The sequence below is a fragment of the Vidua chalybeata genome, chromosome 26 (genome assembly GCF_026979565.1).
Source record: "Vidua chalybeata isolate OUT-0048 chromosome 26, bVidCha1 merged haplotype, whole genome shotgun sequence".
NCBI classification, from domain to species: domain Eukaryota; kingdom Metazoa; phylum Chordata; class Aves; order Passeriformes; family Viduidae; genus Vidua; species Vidua chalybeata.
Genome location: NC_071555.1, coordinates 3,462,421 through 3,482,314, shown reverse-complemented (window position 1 = coordinate 3,482,314; position 19,894 = coordinate 3,462,421). Strand labels below are relative to the sequence as shown.

Below are 19,894 nucleotides of genomic sequence, written 5' to 3'. Positions count from 1 at the left end.
CCTGTGCTCGCCCGAAATAAGACACACAGAGGTCACATCTGCTCTATAGAATATATTATAAATTATATGATGCATCCATTAACAAAATATACAAAGCCAACAAATATAGCTATCTTAAGCCTGAGCATACAGCATCTAAACTCTAGGAAAAAGGAGCCTAAAGAGAACAGCATCTCACACCTGCCACTTCAATCTGCAGTGAAGTGCTCCTCCTCAAATGTTTTAGTTTTGTACTTTATAGAACACATGAACATTCCAAGTACAAAGGTACACATGGCAAACGTGGGTGCTGCTGGGCCGGACAGACCCCAGCAAATACAACCACACTGTGCTTCAAAGTGTCATCAGTTCTGCATTTCAGCCCTGTCCTTCCTCCTCCTGGTTCTACAGTTGGCATTAGTCAAAAGATACTCAAAACAACACACCCAAGTTAAGGTGGAAAGTTACAGAAGGATCTTTAACTGGTCCACAGCACACAGTTGTACTGGTGTACAGAGAGATGGGAAACACTGCAAAATACTTCTACTGTATTTCAAAATAAACATTTAAGAGTGTATCTTCCACAATCTATAAAAATAGGTTTAAAACATAAGTGGTATGATACATTTGTTTTCTTGAACTATTTCAATGGCATTTTATCTCTATGGGTACTAAAGTCTTTTAAAAAAGTTACTGACAATCTGGTCAGCACAATACTGACACTGTGACAAAACAGAATACTAATCTGAAGCAGGAGCAATATAAAATATTATAGAATCAATGGTCTCTTACTGCAGCAAGGAAAAAATGTTTACTTGAAAGTAAGAACGTAGCCAACACTGTCACTTGCTGAGGGACTGAACTCTGAGGAGTTATCTGGATACCCCACTGCACAGCAGTGTCTGGTGCTCATTTATGTCATTCTTCAGAATCAAATCTCTCAGCATATTTAGAAGGGAATTCTTAGATTTCCAAATTAAATATGGGCATCTGAAAAATCTTATGAGAAAAATGAATTCTACAGATGTGGCTATGGAAACACAGGACCAGCTAAAACCATCAGAGGAGACTGTACATTTGAAAGTGCTTAAGTCAATGCATTTTTCAAACTCTAATGTAAAGTTATGTGATCCCTGCTTCAAGCATTCTTTCCATTCCTAAACATTACCAAAATTTGTACTCCAGTTTAGGTCTGGGTTCCCACACATTCTTGCATTTTTTTATCTGGTATTAACAGAGTAAAATGTTTGCACTATAGTGAAAAAAGGTAATGGTCAAATTTTTAATATTTTTACAAAGAGCCTGTAAAGATTCCTAGAAAAGCCTTTCCTACCCTGACACTCCATTTTTAAAAGAATGTTTTATGTAGGTTATACTTCTACTGTTAGAGATCTGGCGTGCACTATCATTACAGGTTCAATTGCTGGTGGTAATTCTGCTTCATTCTGCTACAAGAAGCAACAACTTTACTGGTATTCATCAGTTGAACTGCAGTTACACTTTTAGACTTTTCAAAAGTCGTTTGATGATTCAAGATGGCTTTCTTTTATGAGCAACTTCTTTTTCTTAGAATAATTTGTAAGATTTAAATTTGTCACTTTACTATCACACATTGGAAAACCAATTACTAAATCCTCAGAAAAAACAAAAAAACTCCTAGTTTCAGGCATCTCTTGTAAATTAAGCAGGACTACATTTTACAGCAGCATTTTACACTGGTTTCTATTCCAAAGCTAATTAAGCCAACAAAAAAATTCCAGCTGCCTAAAATAAAAAGTATATACACAATAAAATGGGAAGTTCTCATCTGGGTACAAAGTTTAGTTCTACATGATTCACTGGTAAAAGGATTTGATCTGAAATCAGAGATTTAAAGACTACTCATTTAACTAAGAGGTCCAAATAATAACTGAAATTCTGGTATCCATTTCAAGAGATGCCACAAGGGTTGTTTGACACTTCCATGAGGGTAAAAAGAAGTCAAATGCTCAAAGAAAAGCTGAAGCTTTACGTCAAACCTCCAAACAGAGAGCAGCTGAGGAGCAGCCTGCTACTCTTGCAATCTTTAATTGGAGTTTACTCAATGAAGACTATTCCTCTCTCCACCAGGCAGGTTTAGCACCTACTGCACCAGTCTCTGTTACTGATCTGAAGCAATTCAGTTACCACTTCAATCATGTTATTGTTGTGTTTCTTCAGCAGCCGCAGGTTTAACTGCCTGTCACAGAATCCCATCTCACACAGACTGGACAGCAGAGAGGCAGTCTGCTCTTCTGGAGCTGCAGGCTGCTGAAAACAAAAGGGAGTAAGATAAGTCTAAAAAGCTAATTTATTTTTTGCCATTTGAACTAGCAGCCCTGTATTATACTAGAATCAAACTGAGGCACAGAGGCTCTGCTGGCCCCATTTAAGCCATTTATAATCCCTTTCACTGCTCACTTACAAAGGTGAGCTACAAGAGACATGCTTTCATCCCTTTGGCATAGATTTCCCAGTCTGCTGAGAGCAGCAAACCTCAAAGGGACAGCATCAAACTTAACATTTTACTCTTACATTAACTCCAATACAGAATATTGATACACTTAAACATACACCTGTAAATTTAAGGTTGTCATTCAATGAAACTCACATGGCACACAGAAAGACATTCACCTGTTCAATAATGGGTGGTCCAGCAAATAATGCTTTGTAGGCAGAAGCAGCAACTGACAAAGCTCCTTTCATGAGTTCTCCTGCAATGCTGCTGCCTTGAGGGTACCTGTGAGGAGACCAGGTGCTGCTTTAGGGTCAGTAAAGCCAAGGGTTTGTTTCAGTGAAAGGCAAGCTGCTGCCTGTTGAGGCAAGGACTGTTGGAGACAAGAGCCTGTGATCCAGAGGAATCAGCAGTGTTTGGGAAGTGAGCTACACAAGAAGCTCATTCCTGTTTCTTGATGCCTTTTATTAAATTGTGGGTGTATGCTTTCAGTGAAGGGACCTTTGGTAAAGGTTCAGTGCTCTCATCTAGAAGAGAACATACCTACATGAAAGCTGTGCACTGACACATCCATTCTGAGTAGGGTAACTTCTATTTGCTTTCTATGAATACTTCAGTTACTTAATACTCTACTCAACATTTTGACTTACCTCTCCAGTCTCAGTATTTTAAGACTACTTTATAGCTAGCTTGTAAAATCCCCATCCTAAGAATCCTGAGATTTTCCAGAAAAAAAAACCCACAGAACTTTAGAAGCATTCAACTTGAGCTCTTCATTAGCTTTGGCTTGCCAGTTCTGCATCCTCTTGATTTGTGCCCAAGTAGAAACCAAAATCTTATGAAAACATAGCATGTTTGCTTGAAGAAGGGAGACCTCTCTCCAAATTAATGACTACATGAAATCTGTAGGCCAGAGCTTTTTCCTAGGTGTCTAAGTAAGCTGTTCTCAGTCTAAAATAGTGTTTGTGAAGTCAGAGCTTCACCTTCATTACCTTGGGTATTCTGAGAACTTAGTGAGAAATGCAGAAGATCCAGGCCCATGAGTATCTTCACCACTGGGTTCTGGAAGAGGTGGACAAAATGTCAACATGTCCAGTTAATGACAATTAAGCTGGAGAAATGCAACACATACATAAACAGAAAAAAGTGTGTCTCAGTACAATAGTAATACTCTAAGTTTAGTTATGCAGACCAGGCATCCAGATTGTCACTGCAGTGAAAGCAGTCAAGATTTTCAGAACCATATGACTGATTCATCAGTGGTGTTTAACACAAGAGGAACTGCTGTCTCAGTGACTGGAACAGCAGCTTAAATACATAGCTCATCAATTCCAGAGCAAGGTAATTTTCCAGATGCCTGTAAGTACTTTTGAGTATCCTCTTACCATCTCCCATAATAGATGCTCTTAACTGATCCACAAAGTCAATTATTTCTTTATTTGCAACATCCATATAGCAAAAGTTCAACACTCAGAGAAAAACTAAAATCTTTACTTGGTAGATTTCTGCTCTCCTCAAGAGAAAGAAGACATCAAATTCAATACTAGGCATAAGGAATGGGTGATAGCAATAGTCTGCAGCATTTAAATACTGTCAATACCTTCTCTTTGTATTTGATCATGAGAAGCAGAAGAGATATGCTCTGAAGCTGGTGTGTTTGGTTCTTGGAAGATAGAATTCTGAAGAGATGAAAGATTCCTGAGAACATAAGGCAAAAACATCACTACTTTTATTCTACATGTACACACATAAATAAGTCATGATAACAGAAAAAAGAAAAAACTTCACATGCACCCTTCTCTCCCTCTCTTGCACTCACCTAAATCAGTGAGTTAAAAATATAGAGCCTAAAATATAGAGCCTAAATCAAGCTCTATAAAGTTGCAGGATTTAAGAACATTTACCTCAGTATATGATAAAAATTTTCTTATGACAATTCCTGCTTGGAAAGTATTAGACCTTGCAGACTCTACAGCAATACCAGCATCACCATTTTGTTTTGGTCCCCAAATCATACCTTTGTGCCTGGGGTAAGCTGTCCACAGCTGCTGGGGTTAATGGTACTGCAGCCAGTGTTTGGGAAGTTGTCACTGTATCACTGTCCCTCTGGATCTGTGGCTGGCTTCCCTCTTCTGGGTTCTCTGCTACTGTTTCAGGTTCTCCTGTCTTTTCTAAACCAGGCTGAGAAAGAGCTGAACTATACATGGAGTCACCCAAGGGCCGACTGGTGTCAAAGCACTCAGGGAGAATAATGATATAGTCCTCTGAGGAAGCAGAGGAGCACTGACTCTGAACATCATCTTTATCATCTTCCTCTTCATCACAATTGCCAGTACCACTACGGGGGTCCCCTAGTAGGAAAAAAAGTGAGGCATTAACCATTGTCCATTTTGTATGGACAAAAGCAGAGACAGAATTCTCCCAGCTGTAAGAGACAAGTATTTAGAAACAACTGTAAACCTTAGCTGCTGCCATTAATGGTGTAATTTTCCCTGTTGTGGGGAGGGTGTAGTGTGAAAGAGTAATAGATCATAATGTTAAGCCTTTGCAAATATGTTGCTGGTATTAATGCTCATAGTAAAAACTGGAGTAAGAGCTACATAGAGAACTTAAACTGTAGTTTTCAGCTCCGAAATTAGAAACATGGTCAGAAACATTGCAAGCTACATGTAGAAAATATGGAGGCACCATGTATAAAGTATGAGCACTTATTTGAATACCCAAATGGAACCTTCTGGGCTCAATTTCACTTCTTTAAAAATCAGCTGTTACACTAGCTGCTTGTTAAAGTACTGACACCAATTTTCTGATGTAATGATTCTCACAACTGGGACAATTCTCTTCATCTAATGAAGATCAATTTCCTAGAACAGTGTCAGATCTTCTTACACATGATTTTTTTACAGCTTTATCTTACATTCAGGACCATTTTACTTACCACATGAATTTTCTGTCACTGGTTCTGACTGATGAATCTTTGCTTCCTTTTTGGAAGTGGAATTACTATTTATCATAGGAGATTCTTCAGTTATCGTATTGCAGCTGAAGGTGTCTTGCAGTATTTGTAGAGAATCTAATAAAACCAATCAGGAAAAATAATTAAATGGTATCAATCACCTGAGCTGAGCAATTTGTGTCTCATGTCTGACTGCAAACAAGTCAAACCAGAGAAGGCAGCTAATGACAGTACTTACTCTGGAGGATTTTGGGGTTTTTTTGTGGGGGCTTGTGGTCAGGTGCAGCATCCAGGGTCAGAGATCGAATTACAGTTTCACAGACAAACTGAGTCCCACTCATATCTTCTTCCCCTTCCTCCTGGTTCAATGCATGCTCAGCTTTCACTTTCACCACAGAAGAGTCCACAGAAAGGCAGGCTTCTGCCATTCCTTGGAAAGAGAAACGTAACAGATTTTACCACCACAACAAAGAAATGTAACTATAAGAAGAATTTTTTAGACCAGTCTCAGCTAATATTGATTCTGTGTTAGTTCTTTCTAAAAATTTAATTCAGCTCAAGTTGAACACAAAAATGATTGAGAAGTATGGGGAGCACCTGGAGTGTTTGGAGTATAACCTAGTGTATAAAGGGCAGATGGTTAATTCTCCCAACAATTCTAGTGGCCAGACAAATCAAAAAGAAGCATTTGAAAGGACTTTATACAAGGGCATGCAGTAATAGGACAGCAGGGAAAGACTTTAACATGGATGAGGGTATATATAGATTAGGTATTAGGCAGAAATTTTTCCTTTTGAGGCTGGGGAGGCCCTAGCACAGTTTGCCCAGAGAAGCTGTAGCTGCCCCATCCCTGGAAGTGTCCAAGGCCAGGTTGGATGAGGCTTGGAACAGCCTGGGATAGGGGAAGCTGTCGCTGCTCACGGAAGGGGGGTGGAACTGAATAATCTTTAAGGTCCCTCCCAACCCAAACCATTCTGTGATTCTATGATTTCTATTTCCAATCTATATTATACTCCAACCTCTATAATCACTAACTAGTGTCAGACTCCAGGTTGATGAGCCAAACAACCTTATTTTTTTTTTCCCCAAAGAAGGGGAAGGCAGTAGTTACAATTCCTTTCAGACATCAGGTTTGCTGACTACAGAGAAGTGGCAATATCCTCCCTTCACCCCCAAGCTCCTCAGGACTACTGCTTACCAGGCACTAGTTTAAATCCACTCCCCTCGTTCTCCTCCTCTATCTGACCTAAGCCAGGTTTCTCCAGCAAGGGGCTGTCACGTGGCAAAGGGGACATGCATGGAGTCATGTCTGGAAAACACAGGGAGCAAAGATAATTGGCACTAAAGGAGAAGGAGCCTCCACGAGGTAACATTTTTTAAAGTTATTCTTTTGAAGGGACATTCTTTCAAGACTGAAGACACTTAGTTATTTTAAAAGATAATCTGGTGGAATAAACAACTAGCTTTGCATTACTCTGCCACTGGCTGTGCAAAGAAAATGGCAGCATTCCTCAACATCTGGAATGTTATGTTCTTGGGGATATGAAGGTGAAAAGAAGCCAAGACTGAAGAACACAAAGGATAGCTGTCTGTGCTCGAGAGAGCACACAGAACACAGGAGCCTTACCAACAGGAGTATTGTGGGGCACTCGCTCCAATTCCTGCACAATATTGATGTCCAACAGCTCAAAGGACAACAAATCCTACAGGAAAGAACAGACAGTTTCCATGAACAAACTCTGAAACTGAATCATATCTGTACTTGGCAGCACAGATCCCATTGATGTACAAATAACACTTTGTTCCTCAACACAATCTCAGAGGGCAGTTTTCCCACAACATATATTTACATCATTGAATATGGTGCACAAATTAGGGCAGCAAGGGACAAAGCTAAGAACTCCCTTGTTAGGGCCAGAGAAAGACTCAATGCTGATTCTTGTTTGAGAATCTTTATCTGTCCTACACATACCTTCCACATAATGACAGTGTCTAATAACCAGTTTGAGAAAACAGCTCTGCTATGTAAAATGCAATACTCTTTCTGAAAATAGTGGCCATTTTTAAAGCTCAGAAATTTTATTCTTACAGATGTCTACCTACCTAGACATCAAACCCAAGGTGGTTTGCTTTACACTTACCTGAATTTTAGCACTTTACCTGTGCAGTGAGGAGATCAACAGATGGGATATAAAATTCTCTCTCACTTGGCAGATTTTTGATCTTTAAAGGAACAGTTGGCAGAGATATTTCAGCCTGCTCTGCAATTTCACCTATCAGCTGAGAACCTGTTTCTGTCTCTAAGGAAGCATCCTACAAAAACAAAAAAATAGAAACACCTTAGCCACAGTAAATAAAACATCACATGAACTCCAAAGCCTGAATTTTGTGTAAACACACAAGTAATTTGAAAGAAATTTAAATCAACTTATTACAAAGCCAAAAGGACAAGACCTAACAAAAAGAAATGCTGCAGTGTTTCAGTTCAAAGAAGTAGACAAACAGCTGCAACAGACTGATAGCTAATGTCATGCCTGTCAAAAAACAACTACTTCAGAACTTATAAATGCAACATATGTTGTATTTCTTTCCTATTAAAAATAAAATTTAAAAGCAAACAGCTAAAAGAATCCCCTTGAATAGTTAGTTAGGAATACTATGCCAAATAATACACAATGCTCCTTCTTCTGGGCAATTCTGGGCTGCCCCAAATACCAGGTGAGTGACTTGCCTGTTTGGTTCTGGAAGCACTACTCTTCTGACAGGAGTCAGAATCCTTCCAATCACTTTCTACATAGTCAGCAGCTGGAGAGGGATCCACAACAATACTGCACCAGATCCTTGGCCCAAACTGTTCCCCTCTGTGTGACAGTCTCCAGTGAGAAGTGTAAGTTCCTTCTATGTTGGGAGCTACAAACTCAACTGAAACAGTTCCTACTTGTCCAGATGGAAGGGATGGCACTATCACATCTTTCTTCTCGGCAGATGCTAAGGTCAGATTACCCCACATAAGTTTCAACTGAAATATACAACAGAAAAAGCCAAAAGTTAACTTCTCAAGCTTCTCTGCAAAGTGTGGGCAGTAGGAAGCAGAGTTCCTGTGCTGAAAGGTCTTGTAGGTACCAGGCATGGAGAAGACAGGCTGCTAGTACACATCCTCACAGTAGCCACTATCAACACAAAGATACCCCCATCTTTCAACACAAAGGCAGCCACTCACAGAACAAAGGGTTTTGGAGGTCAGAAAAGCAACAGAGCAGTTGTAAACACGGTCAAACTGCACCATTATAACATGGGGGACATACTATTAATGGGAAACACCATCAGTGATGGTACTCTGAACCCCTTCCTTCCCATAGCCTACACTTGTAAAGAGTACCTACACAGCTTATTGCCTCAGAATTCCCAGCTGTGAATCAACAGGCCAAAGGAAATCTTAAACAGGTCCTAACAGAGAATTCAACCACAAGTATTATCTCCCAGAATGATTTTAGTGTGTAGAAGGAAGAGCAAAGGCAAGATACCTTTGTGTCTGAGCTCCATTCCACATTGCCAGTATTTTTCATTCGCCAGTGTTTGATAAACTTTGTTCCTGGTTTCAAGTGAGTACCATCAGGCAAATTCTCATCCACAAATACTGCACTTAGTGTTGGGACAATTGCTTGGAAGGGCTGATTAGGACTCCTGGGATTGGAGAGAGGAAACAAAAAAAAATACCCCAAAACTGAAGTTCAGCTGCTGATTGATGTTAATTTGGCTTTTAAATGCCCTAAATTGAATGGATTAATTAAATAAACAAACTATACAAGGTGTACACTGCACATTCATACACTCTAAGGGAGTGGGAAATGCAGAGCAGTTGCCTGCAAATACTGCTGTCTAATGAACCTCAGCTTAAAAGCACATTAAAAAAAAAGAAAAAACAGCACTGAACATAAATAAACAGAATGTACTTGACTTTATGCAGACACACTTAATAAAGCAGGAAGATACAGACTTTTTTAAAACTGGCAGTAAATGTTAATTTACACTGTATGAGCATGCATGTGTATGCATAATCCTAGGCAATCCTCTTCTTCCTAAATCTACATAAATCACTACATTTCTGGTAATAACCATCAGTCACCTTTTTTTTTTTTTTCCTTTCTCCTACTCTCAATTAAAAACACTCTACCTTGCAAATGGCATTTGGACAGAATTCTCACCCAGTCAAATGACAAATCACACTTCAAATGAGCAATTCCATAACTTTCCTTCTGTTACTTTAACTTGGTCTCATAACAAAAGGTCAGACAGCACAACTACCAGATGCTCAGTTAACAACAAGCCTTACAGGAAGGTGTTAGGCTGGACACTCTCAGATTTCAGAGTAGGTGAGCCATTTGTTTCCAATACATGGACAGAGTTCCACAGATTAATTTTCCTGTGCAATTTTAGCTGCTTTTTGAGCTCTCGGACCTCTGCTTTTCGCTGTTTCTTTTCTGCTCGCAATCTTTGCTTCTCTGCCTTCAGAAATCTTTTGTCCATCTGTTTCTGGAGCCTGCAAAACAATTAACACACCTTATTACATTAAACTGATCAGAATTTACCTTTAGCCAACACAGTCTTAGTCTCAAGTGAACCCTTCAGGAAATATCCCATGCTTCTAGGCTGGATACCAAATGATTTTAAAAGAACATCCCCACAGTTGCTTGTGGAACTATTTTGAATCGTCTCTGAAAGAACAAAAAAAGACACAGAATGCTCAAAGAAAAAGCAAGTTCTCAAAGTTTGCTACCCATCTATGACACAAAAGTCTGTCTTTATTATTAGAAACACTGTAAGATTTATGACTTAGGCCCTTTATAGGTACATAGCTGTTTTTAGCTACTCACAACAAAGTTTGAGAACCACTTTCATTTCTTGTTATCTCTAAAATAAAAGCTGAACTTTAACTCCAACACAGGTGTCTCCACTTGCAACCAGGCCAATCTTGCCAGGCATTGCCAGGTGCCACCATTTACCTGACTTGCTCCAGAGTGGCAGGCAGGCGTGGGGCGAGCTCAGCCAGGCTGTAACTGTCAGCCACGCAGGGGATGGGTCTGCGCAGCTTTAACAAGACGTGGTTTGGATCATGTGCATATGTTCCTGCCTCACACTCTTCACAGATATTGTAGGCTGGACAAAGGCTGCGAAGCAGAAAAGACAGAAGGTCACCAAGAGGCAAAGAATTTCTGCAGAGAAACAACTTTGTATCATGCTACCACTGTAAGCAGTCCCAAAGTGACAGCAGCTGGATGTCTCACTTATAGATCAGTATTTGGAGCTATGTGGAATACCTACATGATTATCTCTCTTCTTGGCAAAACTGCAACACAGTTCCCACTTCTTTGAACACGATCAGAAAAAAATTGATGCTTCCTTTAGCACAAGTGACTAAAATTGTTGCTACAAAGGGCAGAACATTTTATCAAAATCCAGTGCCAGAAACAGCACCGTACTTATGAAAATACAGAGGCTAAGTCAACAAGCATTCAGGGATGCAAAGCAGATTGCTCCTCCAGGAACAGAACAGATAAAAACCAGACTGTCATCTCCCGCCAGCAAGGAAAAAACAATCCAAATAAAAACTCCTGTTGGCATTTCATCCACTGCTTTTACCTAGTCCCAAAATGTTGATCTTTACAGCAGTTGCCTTATTTAGATAGAACTCTCACTTTTAACATCTCACTTAAGACATTAATCAAAATCTATTTCATATTATTAGACAGACATGGTGCAATCATTAAGAAAAAGTATGACTTGCCTTAGTCTCACTGACTCAGAACCAAACAAACATCTATTACAAACTAGTGGTTCTAATTCTTGCTTTTTTGTTTAGTTAACCAAACAAAACCTTTTCCATTACAATTACTGCGTGTCCAACACAGATAACGTAGAGAGTCATTGAGAACACAGCTATAAAGTTCTCTGAACTGTGTTCATTGAGAACACAGCATTATAAAGTTCTCTCACTTTATCACCTTTTCTCAAAACAGTATTAATCTTGCTTTTATGCAGATACAGTCTAGTGACCACAGGCGAGAACATCAGCTGTGCACGTTGCAGACATTCTGAAATGTCCAGCAGGCTGCAGATCAGGCACCTAGAAGTACCTAACCCCAAGACAGTTTCTCAGTCACTCACGGGCTGTGCCTGGCCGGTTCCCCACTCCCAGCTGCACTGAAATGTCCAGCAGGCTGCAGATCAGGCACCTAGAAGTACCTAACCAACCCCAAGACAGTTTCTCAGTCACTCAGGGGCTGTGCCTGGCAGGTTCCCCACTCCCAGCACACCCTACCTGCACTGGTAGCGGACCCCGACAATGCGAGCCTGGCAGCTGCAGCAGGACATGAGCCAGTCACACTGGCTGCTGCTCCCCGACGGGCTCTCCGCAGGTGCTGCTGCAAATGAGCTCTCACAAAACTCTGGGGGCTGACTGCAATGAACAAGCTTCTCATACAGCTTCTGCTCCAGCCTCTCAACAGTCTCCTTAACTACTTGTTCCCTGAACTGGAAAGAAATTAAAGTAGTCATGAATGAGACCCAGCTATTAAGTTTGAAATGTTGAGTTACATTGTCACAAGTCTCCAATCTGTCAGTAGCCATAGACTACTTCAGAATCATTTCCCCTACCCCCAGCACACTCTTCATAAAATTATGATTATATATAATACACATGACATATGATATTACTGTCACATTACATTAGTATAATATTATCATATTGTATATATCACATAATATTATAATACTGTCATGTTATTATAATATTTTCATATATATGATATACAACATATATAATATATAAAATATATCAACAAATACCACATTCCTCAGACAGGACTTTTATTTTAGAAAATACCAATCCAGAGCTTTTAAAAAGACAAGTTAAAAATCACATATTTGTGCTTACAATATTGTTTTTCTTCCATAAGCTCGCATGAAGGGAAGGATACTCATCTCCAAAACAATTACTAAAACTCCAAAACCCCTCTGGACTCTCTACCATTAAGTTCTGATTTGCCCATCAGTAATGTCTTAAACATAACCATGAACTTACCCTAATTTTTAGTTTGTATAAATAGGTGGCAAAGGAAAGGAGACTAGAGAAAAAAACTTAAAGATAAATGCACATAGTTTCAAGAATCTGCTAGCTCATTAATTCTTTGCAGTGATATCAAACTGCTTTTCAGTGATGTTTATTAGCTGTTCAAAACAAATTAACATCCACCTCTTAACTGTAGCTTATTGTCAATGGCTTCCTGGAAGTATTTTCTCAAAGTGAACAGTCAAGAAAAGTAAAGTCATCAAATGCTCTGCTTTCAATCACAGGAACCAAAAGTACTGCCCTGGTGAAAGTGGGCAGTCAAGAGCAACGCTGTTCATGCTCTCCCACAATGAGTGGTCTGGAATTCCTGTGGCTGTCTGGAGTGCCACAAGGATTCTGTTATGGGAGCTACTTAAAACTACACTCAAATTAAATCAAATGCATAAACATTCCACTTTTCACAAGTGGTATGGATCAAGTTTATTGTTTTGGGGTTTTTAAGGTATCCCTTTCACTGCAGACATAGTTAGACATCTAATTCTCATTAAGATCCTGGTCACACGTGCTGATGGCAAGAGTGTTCAGATGTGTAAAGTCAGGCATCACAAAGATTTCTTCCAACAACAACACAACTTCTTGTGTATTTAAGTATATCAAAACTTGCAAGCCAATACACTTACTGTTTCCAAGTAGCTAGTAAACCATTCTGGAGGATTTTCATTTGTGCTTTCTGTTCTGGTCTGATTTGACTTTTGCTGGAAAAAAAACAAAACAAAACATACAAAAAGTATGCAAAGTTTAAAAAAAATCCTCAACACAGCAAGTTAACTGCTGAAATAGCTTTTAAGTGTCTTTATAGAAAAATATTTAAAGTTCTTCAGAAAACAGTGGAGAAGCAACACAAAGCCACTGGCATTTTCCTGAAACGTTTCTGCCTCATTAGCATTTGTGTGTAATTACACACCAGAGAAGTCAAGTCAGCCTGAAGTTACCAGATGGCAATGATGGCTTCAGGAGATGAATTGCTCTGTTTATCAAAATACTTAAGAATGGTCAACATGAAAGCACTGGTATTTCTAAAGACAGCATTAAATTATCCTCTTGAAGACATTCAAACTATTTGGTGAGCTTCAACAGGTGCAGGTAGCTGAAAGCAGAGACCAACTTCTGAACCTAGTTTTTATATACAGCTAAAGAGGACAATCAGTCTACAAAGTGAATTACATTTATTAATTCTTTGTTTTAATGCAGCTCAGCTTCTTACCTGAATGGTCATCTCCTGGTCATTTTTTAATTCTTCTTCTAATCCCTGAGCTATGGAGGAATAATGCAAAAGTGGTTTCTTCTCATCTTTAAGAAGCACCGGCTTTTCTGTCACATTTTTTTCATGCACTTGCAAAGCATGAGAAGAGTTCTTTTCATAGACATTCATCTGAAGCTGATTTCCTTGTTTAACTGCAATCTAAATAAACAGTACATACATACACCATGTTTTTCACTTATAATCAGCATACACAATCTGTAAAAATACAGTATCACGCTACATTGGAGAGTTTGGCAAAAGGGTGGGGAAAGACTAACAGGCACAAAAAGAAAAACTGAGAGAGATGCCAAGGTAGAGTCAGCTGATATTCTACTTCTGAAAGGTTATTAATATACTTATTATAAAAGTTTATTAAAAGCCAAAGGATAATTATGCAAATATCCTACTGGAATTTTTCAGCCTACAATAAAGTGTTCATAGGAGCCAGCAAACAATAGATTCTGTCCAGGAATTTATGATTATTTCGAAATGATCAGATTTGAAATTCAAACCATGACCAAAAAAGTTCTGAAAGACTTAATAATGTAAAACAGAAATGCAAAGGAATGCAATTCTTATTTTGTCCAACTGCTTATAAAGTAACTAAGCCTTGACTCTAATAGGTTTTAATGATATACTCCAGCAGCAGAGTCTATGTGGCAAGATTTTTGAAGGGTTTCACTAAAGCCAAATATTTCCAAATATGGGATTACTATTGAAGGGTTTGAGAAAGTCAGTCCTTAACCAACCCACTGCTGCTCAGGGTCCTGAATCCTAACTGCCTAGTCAACTAAATTATAAAAACAAAGGATGGAAGAAAAAAAAGTAATAAGACATTCAAGCTACTGTCCAAAGCTGGAAAACAGCTATTCTGAATTCCTGGGCCAGGTAATGCCATTTTTTTTCTCAGCTACATCAATTTTAATTGGAGAAGGATGAATATATTGAAAAAAGTCAAAAAACACATTTACCTTCAGAGCTTCTTCATATTCCTCTAAAGAAAAATAGAAAGAAATGTGAATGGCCCCTATCTCACACAACAGATTTAAGTTTATCACACAGTATTGAGAAACCCTTACATGACAAGGAGCTTCCCCTACCTTCTGTAAATTTTCTTAAATTAGTGCAAGAAATTGTATATACAACAACAAGCACACATTTTCACAGCTGAGAGCCACAACATTCCGTTAATTTAGTCACTTCCAATTTTTTCTTATGGATGAAGAATTCTTTCCTTTGGGAAGAATTTGATGCCAAATCATATACAAAAAAACAAAAATCAAAAAACAAGCATTCTCAACTGCATCTTCAAAAAACACAAGCAACAGTTGGGGTCTCTTATCTTGATTTCACCTCAATAAAACAGCAGCTCACCTTTGCTGTTCACAGAGACCTGCAAAGAAAAGTAACAGTGAACAAGAGCCACAGGCACATTTTTGCAATTCTCTTAAAATTAACACACTTCAGAATCAACATACTTTTATTCAGTTTTTAAGACAGCAGTCCTTTAGACACTTGTTGTTGCCATGTTTAATCATTACCCAACGCTGTGGTGCTTTGAAGCAGCCCATGTTTGTCACTGGATTGGCACAGGAGGCAGCTCTGGCACTGCTGGCACCCAGAACAAGCCTGCTCTCCTCAGAAAGTCACTGCCTGTACCCCTGGCCTCACTGCACAAGTCCAGAGCTTGGCCCCAGTTGCTTTAAATGCCCAGTTAAGTGTTTCAATAGACCAATTAAGTGTTTCATAAGGCCATTCTTCTACAGAAAATCAATTATCAATTCTGCACATAGAAGTCACACAAGAAGCTATTTAATCCCACGGCATCACGGGATTCTGAACAATGTTTGCTCAGTATTTCATAAAAAAAGCTTTCAGAGATGCATCTCTATATTTATATACTATACAGGCTAGAAAATAAGGGGAGAATCATTCCCTGAAAGGTTGTTAAAATCTTCTTGATACTTCCCCTTAGGGAAAAAAAGTAAGAACAAGAGCCCCCATCGCATTTAGTAGAGCTATAATCCAAGCAGTGGAAAACTGTGTTTGCAGAAGGTCATTCTGTGTGAGAGTTACATTCCCCTCTGAATCTCTAGATAAACAAAAATAATAGGAGAGGGTGAGACTGTGCCAAGCAGGAAGTTACTCAACAAGGACAACCAGAAGTAACCAATTTGTTTTCTGAGTCAGTAATCTGCTTGGAGATTACAGCAATTGCATAAAGCAAGCAGAGGATTTGAGTACACCAGATCACTGAAGCAAACATATGCTAATGACAGGGGACCTACATTTTCCAGAGGAAGGTGTCTAGAGTGAAGGGACAGGGCTTTACCACAGTTGCAAACACAAATAGTTACAACTACCTTATAAAAATTTAAAAATATAAAAGTTAAAAAATAAAAAAGTTCCTCAACAGAAACATTCCTCCCTCAGAGCACAGACAACCACTGGGTGTTTCAACAGGATGGGAAAGAGAAAGGCACTAGCTTCTAAAAAAAGTATTTTAAAATATGTATGTTGCATTAAGAGTAAAATCACAAGACTATCAACCATTTTCTTATTAAAGGGGCAAACATTCCCCCACCCCAATCTGCATAAAAGACTCTCCTAAAAGACCCACTACAAATCATCACGAGGCAGAAAATCATTTCTGCCACCAGCCATTTTTTGGTTGACTTATTGGGAGGGTGGGGTGGCAGGTGTTTTACCTCATCATTATCCTCATCAATGTATTTGATCTGAATGTTGTCCAGGTCAAATGAAACTTTAACCTGTAATGAAAAAAAAAGAACACAAAACCATAGTGATGCAGGACCTCAGTTAATGATGATTATTAATTAGGAATAACATCAAAACCCTTCTATCTCTCCCTTCAGTTCCTCAGTTGAAGCAAACACTGTTTTACCAAATCCATTCCTCTGGAGCTGAACTCATCCCAGTGACTTCCCTCCAAGCTTTACTAACTTTCTCTAATGAAAAGAATAAACACATCTTTTTCCTCTTGCACCTTGCCCAGTTAATGTTTACTCCAAAATAAATAATAATAACCTTCCCATTCAAAGAGGACAAGCTCAGGGTTAACAAACTCAGTCGTGGTAAACACTGCAAAATATGAAGACAAAGGCAAACAATCCCTAAACTCTATATTTTACATTAAAAAGCACCTGGGAAACAGCTCACAAAGGTGATCAGCCTTTTCTCAGCCTATCAAAATTCAGAGAATAAAGCTGAGCAGTTATATTGCATTTTACATTAACAAGGCAGGATGGGCAGCACCAAATGAACCATGAAATGAAACAGTTGTTTCCACATGCTGAGTCTTTGAGACTCCTGGATGTTTTTGTACCAGGTTCCTACAAAAGCTGTATTTTTCTGTCTTGATTTGAAAAGTCAGGAGTCTGCTAAGGAGAGCAGCAGCCCTCCTTTTCCTTAAAATGGAAAATGTAAACCCCCTCCTTCAGAATTGTTATAATTTTTAAATTAAGGGGCTCTCAGGCAAAGCTATGGGAATAGGAATAACAGTTCATTTTTGTACAGCTTCCTACCAAAGCTGTATTTTCCCAACAGAAACTCTCTGAAACAACTGACACGTTGTTGACACGTTGACCTAACAGAACAGCAGCAGCCTCAGCCTAGAGAGGCTCCTGGGGAGTCACACGGACACGGCACACACGGACACGTTCTGCACTGAGCGTGCTCCAGGCAGGCTCCTCCAGCAACACATCCCAAAGTCTGGGAGTGCAGTGCCAGAGCCAACTGGTTTTGTCTGTGCTCTGTACTTACATGGTCTGGTACCACAGATTGTTAAACTCAGGGCAGAATAAGAGCTCACCTTACCCCTTACAAACACCAAACACATTGAATAAAATATCAAAATATAACAAAGACACAAGTTTAACTGATGCTCCCTTGGAACAGTAATTCACACAACAGAGACAACCCTTGGCTCTACCTCAGGGAAACACTGTAATAGAACACCACACCTTGAACAAACACGCCCTGGCTCTCAGAATACCTAAGATTAAGGGCAGCACAGTGCTTACACAGTAATCTGCTTCCAGCTTTGATGCAAGCAGGATTCTGACCAGCTCAGACATTCCTGCAGGTCTACTTGCACTAAGTATTTTAGGACTGAACCAGTGCCTCTTTCAGAGGACTGAAATACAGCAAGTGATGATGATGCAGTTCAAACTTTGAACTTGAGCAATTCATAAAACAAAACCCTCCTGCATGTGTACTGGAATATACCGGCCAGAAAAAGAGCTGAAGGACAGAAAATAAGACAGCAACAAGATCTCTTCAGATGCAACTTTGAAAGCAAGCTTAAAAAACCAGAACAGTTGTGTGGAAGAGGTTTTACAGTGACTTCTGTGAACCAGAGAGAAGTCTGATAAGAGGATCCATGTTTACCCCTGAAAGAATTTCCTACCAAGGTCGTTGACATAAAAATCAAGAAAGAAAGAAGGATAAATAAGAGCAACCTGCAACGGCCTATTCCAATGAGCACTTTGTCTTTTGTGACCAATGATAAAGTGTAAACTTATGAGCTTTGTAAGAATGTATAAAAAGCATGCAGGCTATAATGAAAACAGTTTGAAGCCTTCTGAAAATGGAGTTGCTTTGTGTTGTCTCTGTCTCAACTATGGCACAGTTGCTACAGAATTAATAAATAATAATGACAATAATGATAATAATAATGATGTTAGTTTCATCATAGCCAAGGGAATCCTTACAACACAATGTCACCCTAAGCCAGTCAGGAATTGTACCTAAACAGCCCTGAAAACAAGCACCCAAACCAACTCTTAACGACACCAAGTGCAGGACACACAGACCTTCAGAAGGGACTGCCCAGGCACGCACGGCCCAGACAGACCCTGTTCTACACAAACTAGCACACACAAAGCTCCGGGAACCAAGGGACCAAACAAAAATCTATTCGTGACCCCAAAGAGCACAGACGAGTTGTCAGAAAAGCAACAGACGGGGGTTACTTCACCACAGGTACTTCAACAAGAACAGGAAATGACAGGAATAGAATGTACTTTAGGGAGGGATACAGAGCCAAACCAAGTGCCCCTACCTGCAGAAAAGGGCAAAGAACACAGCTAAGACCAGCTGCTCACACAGAAAAAAAGAGCCCTTGAGAATCTTTTTCCAAACCAGGCCGTTCACGTCAATGTAAGCACACAGCAGGAACAAAGTATACTACCAAGGAAAATAAAAAAAACCGAGACCGCAGCCGTATAAGCCAGCAGTTCTAACAGCCGGTGAAATGGAGGACACTGCCTTGGAAAGCGCGGCCGAGCACTCTGGGCTCTCAAAGCCTCGGTGACCGGGCCGGCTCCCGGCGGCTGCGGCGGACACCCCGCCCCGCCTCCCGCAGCCAGCCCGCACTCACCATGGCCTCCACATCGGCCCAGGTCGTGTGCGCCGGGTGGGACACGAGGAAGGTGCGGGTGTCGCCGCGGCAGGTGACGCGCAGGGTGACCCGCGGCTCCATGGCGCGCTCCCGCGGGGCCGGGGCCGGCGGCGCCAGCCCTCCCGACAGGCACAACATGGCGGCCCGAGGGCGGCCGGCCCCCCGCCCGCTGCGCGCGGCTATTGGCGGAGCCGCCTGTCACTCATCCAGCCCTGAGCTCTGGTTGGTCGGAGGGCGGAGCCTGGGGGGGGGTCGCGGAACCACAACAATAACAGAGCCGGGCGCGCGCGCGCGCGCGCCGCGGCCACGCACGTCCGGCGGGATCACGTGGCGGCGGCGGCCAATCAGCTGCCAATCAGAGCGAATCAGAGCCAATCAGGCCGGCCCGGCCCCGCCCCGCCCCGGGGAAGGAGCCCGGCAGGGGGCGCTGCAGGGGCGCGCGCCGGCCCCGCGGCCCCGGATTGGCTGCGCGCGGCGGGGCGGGAAGGGCGCGAAAGGCGGCGCGGGGAGCGCTGAGCGCTGAGGGGAGACAGGCACGGCACCGACCGCTCCGGCACCGACCGCACCGGCCTGGCACCGACCGCTCCGGCACCGGCACCGACCTGGCACCGACACCGACCGCAGCGGCACCGGCCTGGCACTGACCGCTCCAGCACCGACACCGGCCTGGCACTGACCGCTCCAGCACCGGC

General features: G+C 41.0%; 1 protein-coding gene across 6 annotated transcripts; it reads right to left on the bottom strand.

Annotated features, from left to right (window-relative positions):
• Positions 1-37: 37 nt before the first annotated feature.
• Positions 38-19,302, bottom strand: NBR1 (NBR1 autophagy cargo receptor). Of its 6 annotated transcripts, XM_053965352.1 has the most exons (22): positions 18,864-19,061; positions 16,489-16,551; positions 15,155-15,173; positions 14,881-15,014; positions 14,752-14,774; positions 13,742-13,939; positions 13,158-13,232; positions 11,728-11,939; positions 10,412-10,576; positions 9,742-9,948; positions 8,933-9,092; positions 8,140-8,427; positions 7,569-7,721; positions 7,036-7,111; positions 6,607-6,717; positions 5,647-5,838; positions 5,391-5,525; positions 4,470-4,803; positions 4,053-4,150; positions 3,445-3,514; positions 2,632-2,737; positions 38-2,268 (listed from the first exon to the last, which is right to left on the bottom strand). In XM_053965352.1, the coding sequence occupies exons 6-22, from the start codon at positions 13,907-13,909 to the stop codon at positions 2,095-2,097; spliced, it is 2,724 nt and encodes a 907-aa protein (XP_053821327.1). In that variant the 5' UTR covers positions 13,910-13,939; positions 14,752-14,774; positions 14,881-15,014; positions 15,155-15,173; positions 16,489-16,551; positions 18,864-19,061; the 3' UTR covers positions 38-2,094. The 6 variants fall into 6 exon arrangements, with proteins under 6 accessions (XP_053821327.1, XP_053821322.1, XP_053821323.1 ...); XM_053965347.1 differs by lacking the exons at positions 14,881-15,014; positions 18,864-19,061 and adding an exon at positions 19,182-19,298; XM_053965348.1 differs by lacking the exons at positions 14,881-15,014; positions 18,864-19,061 and adding an exon at positions 19,182-19,298 and having other exon boundaries at positions 38-2,265.
• Positions 19,303-19,894: the final 592 nt, after the last annotated feature.

Coding starts and splice junctions, on each gene's coding strand:
- NBR1 (XM_053965347.1), bottom strand. CDS start 19,283: ATGGAGCCGCGGGTCACCCTGCGCGTCACCTGCCGCGGCGACACCCGC. Junction 6,718..7,035: donor GCCCCACAATACTCCTGTTG/GTAAGGCTCCTG, acceptor TGTGTTTTCCAG/ACATGACTCCATGCATGTCC. Junction 5,526..5,646: donor AAACCCCAAAATCCTCCAGA/GTAAGTACTGTC, acceptor TGGTTTTATTAG/ATTCTCTACAAATACTGCAA.